The 16094-nt window shown below is 38.7% G+C and overlaps 1 protein-coding gene across 1 annotated transcript in view; it reads left to right on the top strand.

Annotated features, from left to right (window-relative positions):
* The first annotated feature begins 5361 nt into the window (after positions 1–5361).
* CEP95 (centrosomal protein 95) overlaps positions 5362–16094 on the top strand; it is a 52659-nt gene continuing 41926 nt past the window's right edge. Inside the window, exons 1-6 of the mRNA XM_070740357.1 lie at positions 5362–5581; positions 7246–7374; positions 7990–8097; positions 10812–10925; positions 13881–13989; positions 15645–15760. Of these exons, the coding sequence (XP_070596458.1) occupies positions 5557–5581; positions 7246–7374; positions 7990–8097; positions 10812–10925; positions 13881–13989; positions 15645–15760 (601 nt within the window). The 5' untranslated portion in view covers positions 5362–5556. The remainder of the gene's footprint in view (positions 5582–7245; positions 7375–7989; positions 8098–10811; positions 10926–13880; positions 13990–15644; positions 15761–16094) is intronic.

The following is a 16094-nucleotide window of genomic DNA, read 5'->3' as shown; positions in this document are numbered from 1 at the left end:
GGAAAAGTGTGTCTGGTTTTCATTCCACCACATAAATATCCATTTGGCAAAACATGAAGCTACAGGAAAGCCATACAATTGACATGTGATGACAAAACCTCAGATGTCTTTCATAAGAGGGGGTGTTTTTTTTGCTAAGGAATAAGTATCTGGTTGTATAATAAATGTAGCAGCTACCTATAATGTAATGATATATTCAGATTGGTTGAAGAGTTGCTTACCACAGTTCTTCCAGTATGCTTTTATTAAGAGAGCTAGTAACATGGAATAGTTCAGTGGATGAATTAGGAATGGGAGATGCAAATTCTATTCTATTCTCAATTATGAAAGCTCAATGGACTTTTAGTCCAACTATTCCAACCCAGTCTGTAGGATTGTTGCTGTGGGGAAAAAAAAAACCCAACACCAGTAGGGAGTTCAGTAATTCAGCAATATGATAGGTGGAATGTCAACAGATTGTTTTCCTTTCACTGTATTTTAGCTTGGAAACTAAAGTATAGTGAATATGTTATGGCCATGAAAATGTATTAAAAAACAGAAGCTTTCTGCCTCATACTAAAATTAGTACTGCCACCATTCTGAATGTCCAGTCTAACAGGTCAATGTGTATATTTAATACAAAGGAATTTAATTGTATTGTTGTAATATTGCATGGTTAAAGAGTCAGATCATTAATAATATGCTGTATATTCTGCTTAACCTATTTTAGTTGCTAACATCAGCAATAAAATAATAGTACAAGAATAGCAATACATTCGCACAAGAAGAAAAACTTACTTTCTTAAATATATTGTTTTGGTACAACTAAAAAAAAGCAATATTTTTATTGATGATTGAGCCTAACATAAAACAAGCAGACGTTGCATTCTAAAACTGGAACAGCACAGTAGATGTTAAATAAACCTAAAAGAATTAGAAAATAGTATATTGTTCCCCTTAAGCAGTGAATTATAGTTGCAGCACGGTGATAGAATATTCATTACTGCAGAGTTTAAGGGAGCTCTAGTGCTAAACAACATCACAACAATGTAATTAAAACAATTCTAGCACATAGAGTTCTGCTCCCCTGTGACAAATCAGGAAAAAGGCAACCAGAAATAAGGTGTGTTAACATTAAGATTGTTAACCTTTTGCAGGAAAAATAGAGATTGAAAACAACAGTCTGAACAAATGGAACAGTTACAAGTGTTAGCCACAAAATCAGCAATTAGCAGCACCCTTAGGATTTCATGCTTTTGAGTGTGATTCCAATGGGACTTTCAACAGCTATAAGTAAAACACAGGTAGTCCTCAATTTATGATCACAACTGAGCCCAAAATGTCTGTTGCTTAATGAAACAGTTACGTGAATTTTGCCTCATATTATGACAAGAATAGAATTTTATTGGCCAAGTGTGATTGGACACATAAGGGATTTGTCTTGGTGCATATTCTCTCAGTGTACATAAAAGAAAAGATAAGTTCATCAAGAATTATAAAGTACAACACTTAATGATAGTCCACGTACAAATAAGCAATCAAATCATATTAGAAACCAGTCAATATAAATTTTCTAGATACAAGCAACAACATTACAGTCATATAGTCATTTGTGGGAGGAGATGGGTGATGGGAACGATGAGAAGATTAATAGTAGTGCAGATTTAGTAAATATATAGTGCTGAGAGAATTATTTGTTTAGTAGAGTGATGGCATTCAGGAAAAAATGTGATTGTGTCTAATTGTTTATTTATTGATTGATTGATTGATTTTGTCCAATACACAATGAGGGTTTTAGTGGATACACACATAGTAAAATATATGATGAAGATTATAGAGGATATACTCATAGTAAAATATATCTAAGAAAGAATAGAAGAGAAGTTATAGGAATAAAACATATCAATGAAAGAATAGAAGAAGAAATATAGGAATAGAAGAAAGGTATAGGAGATACAGTACAGGAGAGCAATAGGACAGGGGACGGAAGGCACTCTAGTGCACTTGTACTCGCCCCTTACTGACCTCTTAGAAATCTGGATAGGTCAACACGTGTTCTGATGTGCTGTGCTCTATAGCGTTGTTTTGAGGATAGGAGTTGAAGCTGTTTGTGTCCAGGATTGAGGTGTCTGTAAATATTTTCACAGCCCTCTTTTTGATTTGTGCAGTAAACAGGTTCTCAATGTAAGGCAATTGTTGATAGCAATTGTTTTTTCTGCAGTTATAATTATCCTCTGAAGTCTGTGTCGGTCTTATTGGGTTGCAGAACCAACCCAGACAGTTATAGAAGTGCAGATGACAGATTCCATAATTCCTCTGTAGAACTGTATGAGCAGTTCTTTGGGCAGTTTGAGTTTTCTGAGTTGGTGCAAAAAGAACATTATTTGTTGTCCTTTTTTGATGTTTTTGATGTTAGGTGTCCATTTTAGATCTTGCGATATGGTCAGACCTAGAAATTAATCGCCACCCTCTGCTTTCTGCTCCAAATGAATGTTGTGGCACTGCAACTTCTCCTCCGGCAAAACCATTCCTCCTTTTCCGGGAATAAACTGAAAGCCCATCTCCAACATGCTCTACCTGATTGATTTCTGACTTTGTGTTCGTTGATGGATGGGTGCCTTCCCCAAGCCTCCCTTTCTTGTCTTGACATTCCAAGGGGCATGATGCTCTGTGAGCTTTCTTGTTTTCTTGCAGACATTCATTACCCAAACTAGATAACATCATGTTATTTGGATAATAAAACATCTACAAGAAAACAAGCAAGTTCAGGGAGCACCAAGGATCTCCTCCTTTCGACACTGAGCTACAAATATTCTCCTTTATTGGGGGCACAGAGGTTAATTGGTGGAAAGGGGAGCTTCTGCAGTTACTTTCGGCACAGAATTGAGCAGATCTTTGGCTCATAAAGTGTGTGTGTTGATGGAGATGCTCAGTCATCCAAGGTCATAGTTCTCCCAAAGGTGTTTTTTTTTTCTTTTTTTAAAGAGGCAAGTGGAGTTTCTGGTTTCTTGAGCTCTTGACTGATGGTGAAGAATGGGAGGATTGATACTCCTTGTAGACAGCTGGTTAAGAATGCAAATGTGTGTGTGGCTCTTTGCATTTTTGCATCTGGATGCCAACCCCCTAAGCTTATAAAATTTATGCATGGCACGCTAGTGTGTATGATTGGTTTTAATTTGTGGTGTTTTTTAAAGTAATTTAAATATTGGATTTGTCTTACATTGTATTGCTATTGCTGTGAGCCGCCCCGAGTCTGCGGAGAGGGGCGGCATACAAATCTGATTAAACTTGAAACTTGAACCTTGTTTCAAAAATCCTTGCAGAAGCTGGATGCCAGTCAACCCTACTGAGGTTTCCTCAACTCTCCGAATGACCCTTGGGCAGGCATCTCAGTCTACCGCAACTCACAAGATTGTTACGAGGGAAGGAAGCCAGGTGTGCTAATGGCAAGGCTCCGACAAATAGCCTAACACAGGCACCCTCAAACTTGGCCACTTTAAGATTTGTGGACTACAACTCCCAGAATTCTCCAGCCAGTTATGCTACTCAGTTCAGATACGCACTCCCCAAGCTATGGTCAAAAGCAGTGGTCATCCCCATCTTCAAAAAAGGAGACCCTTCTCTTGTTGACAAGTACAGACCAATTTCGCTATGCTGCATCTCATGTAAAGTCATGGAATCAATTATAAATCAATCAATTATCCTTTACTTAGAATCTAATAACCTACTCTCTAACAAACAACTTGGATTCAGAAAAAAATTATCCTGCAACCTTCAACTACTTCACTGCAAAAACATATGGACTACCCACCTAGATCAAGGAAAATCCATTGATGCAATTTATATTGACTTTTGTAAAGCCTTCAATTCAGTGGTCCATGACAAACTACTACTAAAACTCAAATCCTATGGCATCTCAGGATTCCTCCACAGTTGGATTACTGCATTACTGTCAAACAGGCAACAATTTGTCAAAATTGGAAGCGCCATTTCCACTCGTCCCTCTTAAAAGTGGCTTTCCCCAAGGCAGCATACTAGGACCTACTCTATTCATTCTCTACATCAACGACCTCTGTGATCATATCACAAGCAACTGTGTTCTTTTCGCCGATGATGTAAAACTTTTCAACACCACGGACAACACATCTACTCTCCAAAAAGACCTCGACTGTCTCAGGTTGGTCTAACACCTGGCAACTTCAAATATCAACCAGCAAATGTTCTACTCTCCACATCGGCAAAAAGAATCCGAACCTCATATATAAACTGAATAAACAAAATCTCACAGCCAACCCCCACTCAGTAAAAGACCTTGGAATACTAATATCAAATTAGCTAAGTGCCAAAGCCCACTGCAACAATATCGCCAAAAAGGCTTCCAGAGTTGTTAACCTGATCCTACGCAGCTTCTGCTCCGGCAATCTCACACTACTCACCAGAGCCTACAAAACTTTTGCCAGACCCATCCTTGAATACAGTTCATCTGTCTGGAACCCATACCACATCTCGGACATCAACACCCTTGAAAATGTCCAAAAATACTTCACCAGAAGAGCCCTTCACTCCTCCACTCAAAACAGAATACCCTACGAAAGCAGACTAACAATCCTAGGTCTAGAAAGCCTAGAACTACGACGCCCAGAAGATCATATGCTGCAACGTTCTACCTGTCAATAACTACTTCAGCTTCAATCGCAACAACACAAGATCATGCAACAGATTCAAACTTAATATTAACCGCTCCAAACTTGACTGTAAAAAATATGACTTCAGCAACCGAGTTGTTGAAGCGTGGAACTCATTACCTGACTCAGTAGTGTCAACCCCTAACCTCAAACATTTTTCCCTTAGACTATCCACGATTGACCTCTCCAGGTTCCTAAGAGGTCAGTAAGGGGCGTGCATAAGTGCACCAGTGTGCCTTCTGTCCCCTGTCCAGTTGTCTCTCCTTATCTCCTTTATCTTTTCTTCCTTTCATATATGTTCTCCTATATTTTTATATCTTTTCTTCTATCCTTTTCTTTATTTATATTACTACACATCTATTCTCTTCAATGTGTATCATGTATTGGACAAAATTAAAAAATAAAATAAATAAAATAAAAGCTATGCTGGCTGAAGAATTCTGGGAGTTGAAGTCCAGCAGTCTTAAAGTGGTCAAGTTTGAAGACTTCTGGCCTAACAGAACGCCAGCAACATCGTCCTGTTCCCGCTCGAGGCTTTACATTGCGCGCGCGCGCCCTGTCCCCCCCCTTTTTCTCTGGGGACTAAGCCTCTCTGGGGACAAAGCTTTCGCTAATAATCCCCCCTCCCTTCGTTGCCGTAGAAACCGATCTGGGTGGAAAATAAACAATAAGAAGCGTAACTGAACAGCATTAGCCCATCCGGAACTAGACGAGGGAGGGGGGAAAGGGAATAAAGCCAAAAGGAAGTTCCGCCTTTTCCGCTACAGGCTGACCAATCACCACGCAGAAGTCCGGAGAGCGGTGCAGGATTTAAATCGCCGAAGGTTTGACGTCCTGCGTTTTGGCGGCTGCTGGGCGCAGGGGTGTTTTTTTTGCAGTGAAAGATCGCGGAATGGCTTCTGCTGCTGCGGAAAGAGGTGGGTGGGATTCAGTCTCCCCAAATGGAGAGACTTGATGCTCTTACGCTTTCCCTTGCACAAATGGTGCTGCTCAGTGAAAACAGCCTTAAAAAAAAAATTCCTCAAGACCTTGTAAACAGGGTTCTCCAACCTTAGCAGCTTTAAGACTTGTGTACTTCAAGTTGAAGTACACAAGTCTTAAAGTTGCTAAGGTTGGAGAACCCTGCTGTAGGAGGAGAATCGTGTTAGTAGTCTGTTACAGCTCCAGATGAGAAAAATATAAATGTACTTGTGAATGAGCATCAAGACTTGAGCAAAGTTACTTTCTTAAGAACGGTGCAGCTTAAGAACATATTTATGCTATTTATGTTTTAGTGGTCATTCTTTTTTTCTCGGGGAGTAATGGGGAAAGGATAATAAGGCACTCTGGCGTGCTATAAGTTAGCCTGAAAGATAGTAAGTTTAAAAAAGGAGGAGAAGGAAGTCTGGATTATACCGTTGACTGAAGTGAAGGGTAGTAATAGTCTCTTGTTGCATAAAGCAGGAAGAAATGTTGATTTAAAATAGATTTCCCTATTTTAAAATGTTTTGGTAAATTGTAAATGTAACCTATTTATCCAAAACTGACATTGATTGTGCTTAAATGGCTTGCTTACCCACTAACTATAATATATTTGCATAATATGCAGAATGATACATCTTAGAGCCAGGTTTAAACCTAACCACAATGTAATTGGCTAGAGGTGGTTCAGTGAGTTATATAGGCTGTTGTAAGAAAAAGCAGCTGGAGGACCATCTGCTCCATACTCCTCCTTCCCTACAATGATATGACTGCCATTATGCTCTGGCTTTTGAAAATCCTACCCCGTAAACACCCTTATGTTTGAGATATCTGGTAGGTCTTGTTGATTTTTATTAGAATTATTTCTGAGTAGATTTAAGTACCAGATTAAGGATTTAGATGTAGTTGCTAACAGTCTGTGGCACATCACATTGGAGTTGCGTTGCGGAGAACTGCTGGCTTTGAAAAATCACTTAATGCTTACAGTTTGCCTTTGCTTGGTTTGGCACTATTGCATTGTGAGATGGAACTTTTGGTAAAAAAAATTGGCCAATTTATGACATGTCAGTTTTTATTTTTCTTTGTATTTTATACATTGATAAAACAAAAGTCAAGAAGTAGAGCATTGTAAGATGTGTAGTTCAATAAGGTCTGGACAACTACGGTTGTTTTTTATAAAATAGATGGAACAATTAAGTTGTATTTTTCCTGTTCAAAGTAGTTCCAATTCAAAGAAATTTGAGTAAAATGATGGGGGGAAACAGTTATTTCCAATAAGTATCAAACACAATACTTAATTCTGAGGTTACTTGGGTAATATCCAGGATGTAAATAAATTTGATAGAATTTGAGAGGGGAAGATGTTCAGTTTTACTAAACGAAACCTTATCCCTACGATCACAATTTCATCTTGTGGGAATTAGACTATGATTTGCTAAATTTTGGTTACAGCTTTTGGATTCAAGTAGCTGAGTTCTATTTTTAATCCTAGTATAAAAGCATTAAAAAAAAACTTACTGGGATGCTTGGTAAAGATGTCTCAATCCATCCTTATGCTAATGCATCTTCTGTTTTTTTTCTGTACCATAATATTTCATATTCTCTTGTAATTTTAAAATAGATTGGGTCAACATTGCCAATGATCTTCTGACAAAATGTAACATACATCTGCATGTTAATAGCTTCTCTGACTGTGGAGCTGAAGTTTTTGTTCATCTTTATGAATCGATATTAGGAGAAAAAGTCCCTGGTAAGAATGCATGTATCTTGCATTATCCTTACAGCAAGGTAACAATTCCATATTTACATTTGAAACACTTTGGGCATAAATCTAAATTAAGAGGTTTAATAACTTAATTTTTTTAAGCTTAATTTTCCTTACTGCATCTGCATTTAAAAGAAAAGTGTTCTGAATTTGGAAAACAGAAATATAAAACTTTTAAATAAAGGATGAATCTCAATTAAGGTTTAATATTTATCTTGACCACCTGTCTTGATTGCTTTTTCCCCCTTTCTGTCCTCTGAATTTGGAATTTTTAGAGTCACTCAGTATGTCTGAGTTGATAAATTATAAACCACAATCTCTATAATGTAAAGCAGAGCCTCAATGAATTTGATGTCAGACACAAGAAACCAGGAGCCAAGGTAGAGTTCAGACTTGAGAATACCATGTTGGAGTATTTTTTAAAAATACATTCTGTGCAATAATTAATTGGTCACTTCAGAATTATATTCATTTCTACAAACTGGCTTATGCTGGGCAGGGGAAACTTTCTTGGTCTCCAAAGATTTACAATGCAGTTCATTTATTTGACATTATAGTATATTGTAATGCACAATAGTAATGTCAAAAAGTTATTAACAGATTTCATAGCCGTTCCTACTTGCCAAGAAGACAATATTCATAATGTGCAAGCGGTGATAGATTCTTTGGCACTGGACTACTTGCAGATCAGCTTGTCACATATAACTGGTGAGTATAACTAAAAAAAATATTGCAAAGATATACCATACTTTTGTGATGCAAGCTAGTTAAAAATAGCCATTTGTCTTAAGTTAATCTATATTTGATCATACAATGGAAATTTACAGTGATCTCTCGATTAGCGCGGGGGTTACGTTCCAAGACCTCCCGCGCTAATCGATTTCCGCGTTATAGTGGTGCGGAAGTAAAAAAACACCATCTACGCATGCGCACCATTTTTTTCATGGCCGCACATGCGCAGATGGTGGAGTTTGCGTGTGGGCGGCGGGGAAGACCAAGGGAAGGTTCCTTCAGCCGCCCAACAGCTGATCTGCTCCGCAGCGCGGAGCCGAAGATGGGGTAAAGGCAAAGGGGAAACCCCATCTTCGGCTCCTCGCTGCTGCCGCGCTGCGGAGCGGATCAGGTGTTGGGCGGCTGAAGGAACCTTCCCTTGGTCTTCCCGCCGCCCAGGCAAAGGGGAAACCCCACGATCGCTTGCCGCTTGCCGCTTGCCGTATTGCAGCTTGGAGCCTTGCTTCGCCTCCTTCGCTGCAATACGGCAAGCGGCAAGCGGCAAGCGATCTTGGGGTTTCCCCTTTGCCTGGGCGGCGCTGGGGCCATGCGGAGCCGCTCATCTAGGGGGGCGTGGACCGGCAAGGTGCCCTCCGCTCTCTCTCTTTCTCTCCCTGTTACCGGTGTGGTATAAGAGAGAGAAAGAAAGAGAAAGGAGGGCGACTTGCCAGTCCACGCCCCCCTGGATGAGCGGCCCCGTATGGCCCCAGCGCCGGACTCCACCGTTGCCTCCGCCCTTGTTCGGCTCTGCAGCTGAGAGGCCACGTCCACCCCCTCCTCGGTGTCCCCGGCACCCAGCGTCCCCACGCCACCTCCACCTCCCGGTAATGCGCCCGACCTCTGCCTCTCTCTTTCTCTCTCATATACCACGCCGGCAACAGGGAGAGAAAGAGAGAGAGAACTAGCGCGGACTTATTTTTTAATTAATATTTTTTGAAAAACCGCGTTGCAGCGTTTCGCGCTAATCGAGACCGTGCTAATCGAGGGATCACTGTATTTCAAGTTAGATGCTGCTTTATTCAAATTTGCAATATTGAGATGCTTAGATACTTTTTATGGCATTTTATTTTTTATTTTGCTTACAAGTAAGTTCCTCTAAAGATCTTTGACAGCTGCTGAGCAATCTGCTCCAAAGTCCTGGCTCACAAATTGTTCTATTAAAATCACTGAAATAAAATAGAATCTGCAGTCTTAGAAATGTCTATTCAAAAGTAAGCTTCAGGGAAGGTTGTTTTCAAGTAGTTTTAATCTGCTTTACAGATTTTAAATCCATTGCTGAAAATTTGGAATAAATTTTGATCGCATAAAATTATTACAGAGGTACTTTCAGGCATGCCTTACTTTTATAAAAGCTATAGTCAAAATGAACAAGAACACAATTATGCTAGAGACCTGCTTTAACTATAGTAAAATGTATGGCAACTATTTGTTGTGTTCTGCTGAAACAAATTTTTGTCAGTCTCAGCAATATTAAAAGCTGTGCTATCTTTTGCATTAACAGCAAGGAGGACACTTTTATATTACGTTCGAACTCCATTAATACTAAAACATGTAATTAGCTGATTAAAAACTTGCGCTTAATACAAGATACTTCCACCAGGTGTTAATAATGTTTTATCTGGTAAATAAAATGAAAATTGGTAGCGACAAACTGAGTTGTAATTATAAGTAAATGTTTCCAAAGAATCTTGATAGTGCACATTATGTAATAGGCTATCTTTGTTTACACAATAAATGATTCAGTACCTTGACTTACAACTGGCAAAGAATCAGTTTCTCATCTAAACTGTCCCTTGTTCTAATGGGATTTAAACTTTGTAGGATGCACTTTGAAAGCATTAGGCTCTAAATATGTACAGTATTGCAGGGTACTGGAAGGAGCCAACAGCTGAATCTTTTCCTGATTGACTTGCCTCTGTGCAAGCCATCTTCCTAACAGGAAAGTCTCGGTTGTAGGTTGTAACAAACTGGTTTTCCTTGAGATGGTTTTAGCAAAGTAGCAAAACAATCCCCATCAAAACTGTGAAATGTAGTTCAGAAGCAATTACAGAATCCTTTTAGTGACAAAGCACATAGCGTAGAGGGAAGAATAAAAGGATATGTTATGAGCCTTTAAAACTCATAGTACTGTATCCCTAAATATATCATGGATTAAATGTTGTCCCAGATGTTCTAATGTTTTTCACTGAGCTGATTCAAACAAGTGACAGAATTCATGTTCTCTGGTTTTAATTAACCCCCCCCCCCCCCCCCATATAACTTGATGCCCCAGTTATGCTGGTATTACAACTTTTTATGTTGGGTTACTGGGCTTTTTTGACAATGCAGATTCGAGACAGCTATTGTATAGTGTAACTAGGGGAATTATATGATGAATTTTTCTTTCAGCATTACCTTTCTTGGAGGAAGGCCAGGCAAACTGATTCTGCATGTTGTCCTGTTGCTGAAAGCAGCATCTCTTCATTAGAGTGAGCTATTCCCAACATAATAAAATCTAATACATGTGCAGTTACTATTTTCAGTTGGCAGGTTCACTTATCAGGAATGCTCTATTCAAGCAGAACTTGAGAATTTTGCTCTTAGCCCAGTTCAGTTGCATCCTCTCAACCTTTTACTTCTTTTCTAAGATAATGCTGTGTGTTTTGCCTAAGGGGAAAATATTGTGAAAGGAGATAAGGAGTCTATTAGGAATCTCTTGGAAATATTTGATGGCTTACTTGAATATCTTACGGAAGAAACCAGTGAAACTACTTCTCAACAGGATGGTGAGAGAAATAGCTTATTAAACCACAAATTGTCTTTTTGAGAAATAATAAAGTATTTTTGTTAGTATGTATACAGTATGTCTACTTCAAGAACTGGGGATGTAAACATTTTTTTGTAAAAAAATAATTACTGAGTGTTAAGCACTTTCTGGTTCACTAATTGATTGCGTTAGCCTTTGTTATAAATATAAAGTAGTTACGTTTTATTGTTTGGATGTACTGTATGTATCTTGCTGTAGTGATAATGGCAATCACTGAAATTATGTTTTTTACTCAAATTATAGATGAAACATTTAATTTAAAAGTGTCTCATGTAATTATCTCAAATTGCCTTTTGCTGAAAAGGAAATGTACTAATTAGGGGAAATGTGGTGCATTTCTTTCTCATCTCAGTAAAAGCAACTTGTTGTGATATTTACATGACATGTGTGTTCCAGCAGTGGGTTGCTACCGATATGGCCCGGTTCTATGAACCGGTGGCAGTGGCTGGAGGCTCTGCCCACCCACCCCGGACGCTTCTGCGCATGCGTATAAGAGGCACATGCACAAGGGGGTGCACAAACCAGTAGCAACAGGATTTGCAACCCATTGTGTGTTCCTATATCAAATTCTGATTGCTACACATTGTGATTGCCTTCATTGGGTAGCTTTACAAATTATTCAAAGCCTTAATGTGGATTGTTTAATTTTAGTAAGATACAAGTTAGTTTTGATTTATAATGAGGACAAGCAAGTTTTTAGAGTCATAGAAGACTTTAAAAATGGAACATTGGCTTCTGAAATCTGCAGAGGGTACAGAAATTGCCCAGCAACATTGTAGGAAGTGGAGAGGCTGATATATAGATAGTCCTCTGATGTCCACAATTGGGACTAGAATTTCCATTGCTAAGCAAGGTAGTTGTTAAGTGAATCATTCAGCAAATCCATCTAATATAGGAACATAGAAGATTGACAGCAGAAAAAGACCTCATGGTTCATCTACTCTACCCTTATAGTATTTCCTGTATTTTATCTTAGGATGGATATATGTTTATCGCAGGCATGTTTAAATTCAGTTACTGTGGATTTACTAACCACACCTGCTGGACGTTTGTTCAAAGCATCTACTACTCTTTCAGTAAAATAATATTTTCTCATGTTGCTTCTGATCTTTCTCCCAACTAAACTCAGATTGTGCCCCCTTGTTCTTGTGTTCACTTTCCCATTAAAAACACTTCCTCCCTGAATCTTATTTAACCCTTTAACATATTTAACATATTCCCTCATTGATTTTGCTGGAAGTCAGCTAGACAGGTCACAAACAGCGATCCCATGACCGGGAATTCTGTTACTGTTGTATGCACATACCAGTTGCCAAACTGGTGAATTTTGATCATGATGGTACAATGTTGCAATGGTTATAAGTGCAAGAACGATTGTAGATCATTTTTTTCATATCATTGTAACTTCATGGTTGTAAGATGAGGATTACCTGTATTAGGCTCTTATTTCTTCAAGGTTTTTTTAAAATATAGTTTTACTAAACCTTTTTTACTGAGTTTTCAGATACTTTAAAAGTATAAATTTTCAACTTCATTGTCAAATTTCAGCAAGGCATTCTAGGATGGCTGTGGTTTATGATTTTGTTCAACACATGAATGCAGCAGCAAGAAACTGAATTGTAATACATTAATATATTAATCCAGTTATTGAATATAGAGCCATTCTTAGGGATCGGTTGTGAATTGCAACATCCTATTCATTGATATTTTGTGGTTAAATATCTTTCAGTAAAAGTCAATAAAATAGATCTGTAATTAGAATCCAAAGTGGGGAAAGCTGCTGTACCTTGGTTAAGGATTGAACAATATTGTCTAGACACAGGAATCTATCTGTGTCACTACCGTTTTCTTTTTGGGGTAGTCAAATATACATTTAGCCCTGAAGACAATTCTCAACCAGAGATGTGGGAGGTGATGTTGCTTATTGAGGATTATTCATATTTTTCCCCATTCCTTACCCTTTTGATTGAGTTATTGGAAAGGGATTACTGATAAATATGTTCTCTTCTGTATGCAACAAAAACTAGCATGTGATGGAATATTTGTTATGGGTAGTCCTCAACTGACAACCATTTGTTTATTGACCATTCAAAGTTTATGATGCTGCTAGAAAAAAGTGACTTACAAATAAGTTTTTTAAAAACTGCCACAGCAACCCCACAGTCACTTAATCAAACTTTGGGTGCTTGGCAACCAGCTTGTATTTACAATGTTTGCAGTATCCTGGGGTCACGTGATCAATATTTGCAACCTTCTTGTCTCCTGACAAGAAAAGTCAATGGGGAAGGCAATGATGGGCTGCTGCCAGAACAGCTAATTGTGTGTAACTCCACGGCTCTGCAGCGCGAGTGTTGGATCGATCACAATTTTGCTTCCTGTACCTGTGCAAGTAGCAAAATCTCACACAGGGGCATGCATGTGGATTCATTTTGGCGATTTTTTGCGTCCCCGTGAGCGATGCCCCTGTGTGTAAAAAATACATCCATAACGTTAATTTCATACATATAATCAATAGCTTATTTTAACTTCAAATTGTGCTGTTATTAATCAATCTGCTCATATCTTTTCTGTTCACTCCCTTCTTTCTCTCTACCATTCCCACCTACCTTCTTATACTTTCTTTCCCCCTCTCTACTTCCTTTTTCTCTTTCTAAGCCTTTCCCTGAGTGAATTCTATTCTATTAAGTAGTAGATTTAACAGACTGGCAATATATTTCTATACATCTCTAATTTTATCCACATTGTTATTATATTTCTTATTTCTTAGCCTTGTACTAATAATGTTAAACCTTCATTCTGGGTAAATGTCCATTATCTAATGCTATCTCCTAATCTAATTTTGACATCTGGGTTTATTTATTTATTTACATCTGGGTTGGTATCTATTGCTTTTAATAGTGTTGTTTATCAACAGGTGGTCTTAAGCAGATGGCAGAAACAGAAGTCCAGCACTCTGATTCAAAGATGCCAGAAGATAGCTCTGACCTCCTGGTTCCTTCCCTAGAGCAACCCTTAGCTGAAGGGTAAGGCATCTCCATAGTTGCTTGCTGCTTTACTAGCTGACGAAGGGCTTAGTAATAGTGGTTTTTGACCTTGTTGAATAGCATTAATAAGGAATAATGAAGCTGTTCAGTCTCCTTTCCGATATTTCATCTTGGGCATGTACAATTGGCTGCACCTTTGAAATATTTTATTTTTATTTATTTATTCAATTTTTTTAATGCCGCCCTTCTCCTTAGACTCAGGGCGGCTTACAACATGTTAGCAATAGCACTTTTTAACAGAGCCCCCACAATCCGGGTCCTCATTTAACCCACCTTGGAAGGATGGAAGGCTGAGTCAACCTTGAGCCGGTGATGAGATTTGAACTGCTGACCTGCAGATCTACAGTCAGCTTTAGTGGCCTGCAGTACTGCACTCTACCTACTGCACCACCTCGGCTTATATGTGGACAGAGGCATATAAATCAATCAAACAAACATACATATATACATAAACAAATAAATAAATACCATTACTGTGTCTGACACATTCTGTGTGAATTAGCATTAATTGCAGGGGGGGATTATCTTTTATCTTCCAAGTTGCGTGCAAAAAATTACTATTGGAGCAACATTTGCTACCTTCTTATCACAGCTTCTACTGTTAGATTTACTTGTTACGCAAATTTGCTTGACACATTGGAAAGACTCAAGGTATCTTAATGAATTATAGGTAGTCTTCGATTAACAATGGTAATGGGGACTGGAATTACTGTCGCTAAGCAATGCCGTCGTAAAGCGTGATGTCACACAACAGCACTGCTTAATGATTTCAAACCCAGCATTCATTATTAACTGATGGCCTTGTTAACTAAATCTGAGCATTAAGGGAGGACCCACCAGCCCAAGCCATTCATAGCTTGGTCACCCCCCTGCCCATCTCCCTCCTTCCTTGCCCTGTTGGCTGCCTAACCACCTGCTCCTGCCAGCTGCCCCCACATCCAGCCCTGCCTACCGCCATATCATATGCTACTCCTGTACCATTTAGGGCCTTTAATGTTGCTACTTTTAACACTGGTGCAGCCAAGGTTTCTCTGGCATTTATTTATTTATTTATTTTGTTCAATACACAATGAGGGTTTTAGTGGGTACATATCTATATACACATAGTAAAATAGATGATGAAGGTTATAGAGGAGATACTCATAGTAAAATATATCTATGAAAGAATAGAAAAGAAGGTATAGTAATAGAACATATCAATGAAAGAATAGAAGAAGAGATATAGGAATAGAAGAAAGGTATAGGAGATATAGGAGAGCAATAGGACAGGGGACGGAAGGCACTCTAGGGCACTTGTACTTGCATCTCCCCGGGACCTACATTCATGCCTAGCCTAGGACCTTTCATGAAAAAAGCTTGGCGCAGGAAAGAAGTTCCCCTGCACAAAATAAGTACTGAGCTAGAAAGTTGAAGTTAACCTTTTTCTCACTGTGTTTCTGTCCTGTTTCTACTTTACATTTTTACTGTTTTCTAGTATTTTACTGACTTCCTTTGTTAAAGTAGAAGCATAATACCAACACCCTCCTTAATTCCTGAACAACTGGAGGAATCGATTAATGCTTCTTATGTATTCTACCACCTTGTGGCCAAATCATAAAAAACACATTACTTGTACTTTATTGTGTTCTGTTTAGATCTTCTCGGTCATCAGAGCTGCTTGATCCATCTTGGGAGGCTGGTGGTTCAGAATCTACAAGTGAGCTGATCAAGCTTGGTGACACCGCTTATTTGTTTTCTCTGAGAAATGAAGGTGAGCAGGCGCTGGGAGGAAAAAAACCAACAGCCAAATGCAGCTGATGAAATGGTTATTGTACAAGAACACTTTGAAAATCTCAAGCGTGGGCTGTTGTTATTCCCCTGCAAAAAAACCCCCCTATATGCTTCATTAAAAAATAGATTTCCCAGTGAGTAGAGGGGAGTTTACTCATCTATACAACCTATGCAGTTTTCATCCCAAACTGAAGAATCATCCTTTGTGCATTGCAAAATAAGTGTTTCTTTAAAAAAAAATTTAATAGACCAATTTTCTGTTAAGAATGTAGGATAGGATGGAATAGAATAGAATAGAGTTTTTTATTGGCCAG

This window comes from Erythrolamprus reginae, chromosome 2 (genome assembly GCF_031021105.1).
Source record: "Erythrolamprus reginae isolate rEryReg1 chromosome 2, rEryReg1.hap1, whole genome shotgun sequence".
In the NCBI taxonomy this organism is placed as follows: domain Eukaryota; kingdom Metazoa; phylum Chordata; class Lepidosauria; order Squamata; family Dipsadidae; genus Erythrolamprus; species Erythrolamprus reginae.
The sequence above is the reverse complement of the archived record's forward strand: the minus strand, read 5'-3'. Positions and strand labels throughout refer to the sequence as shown.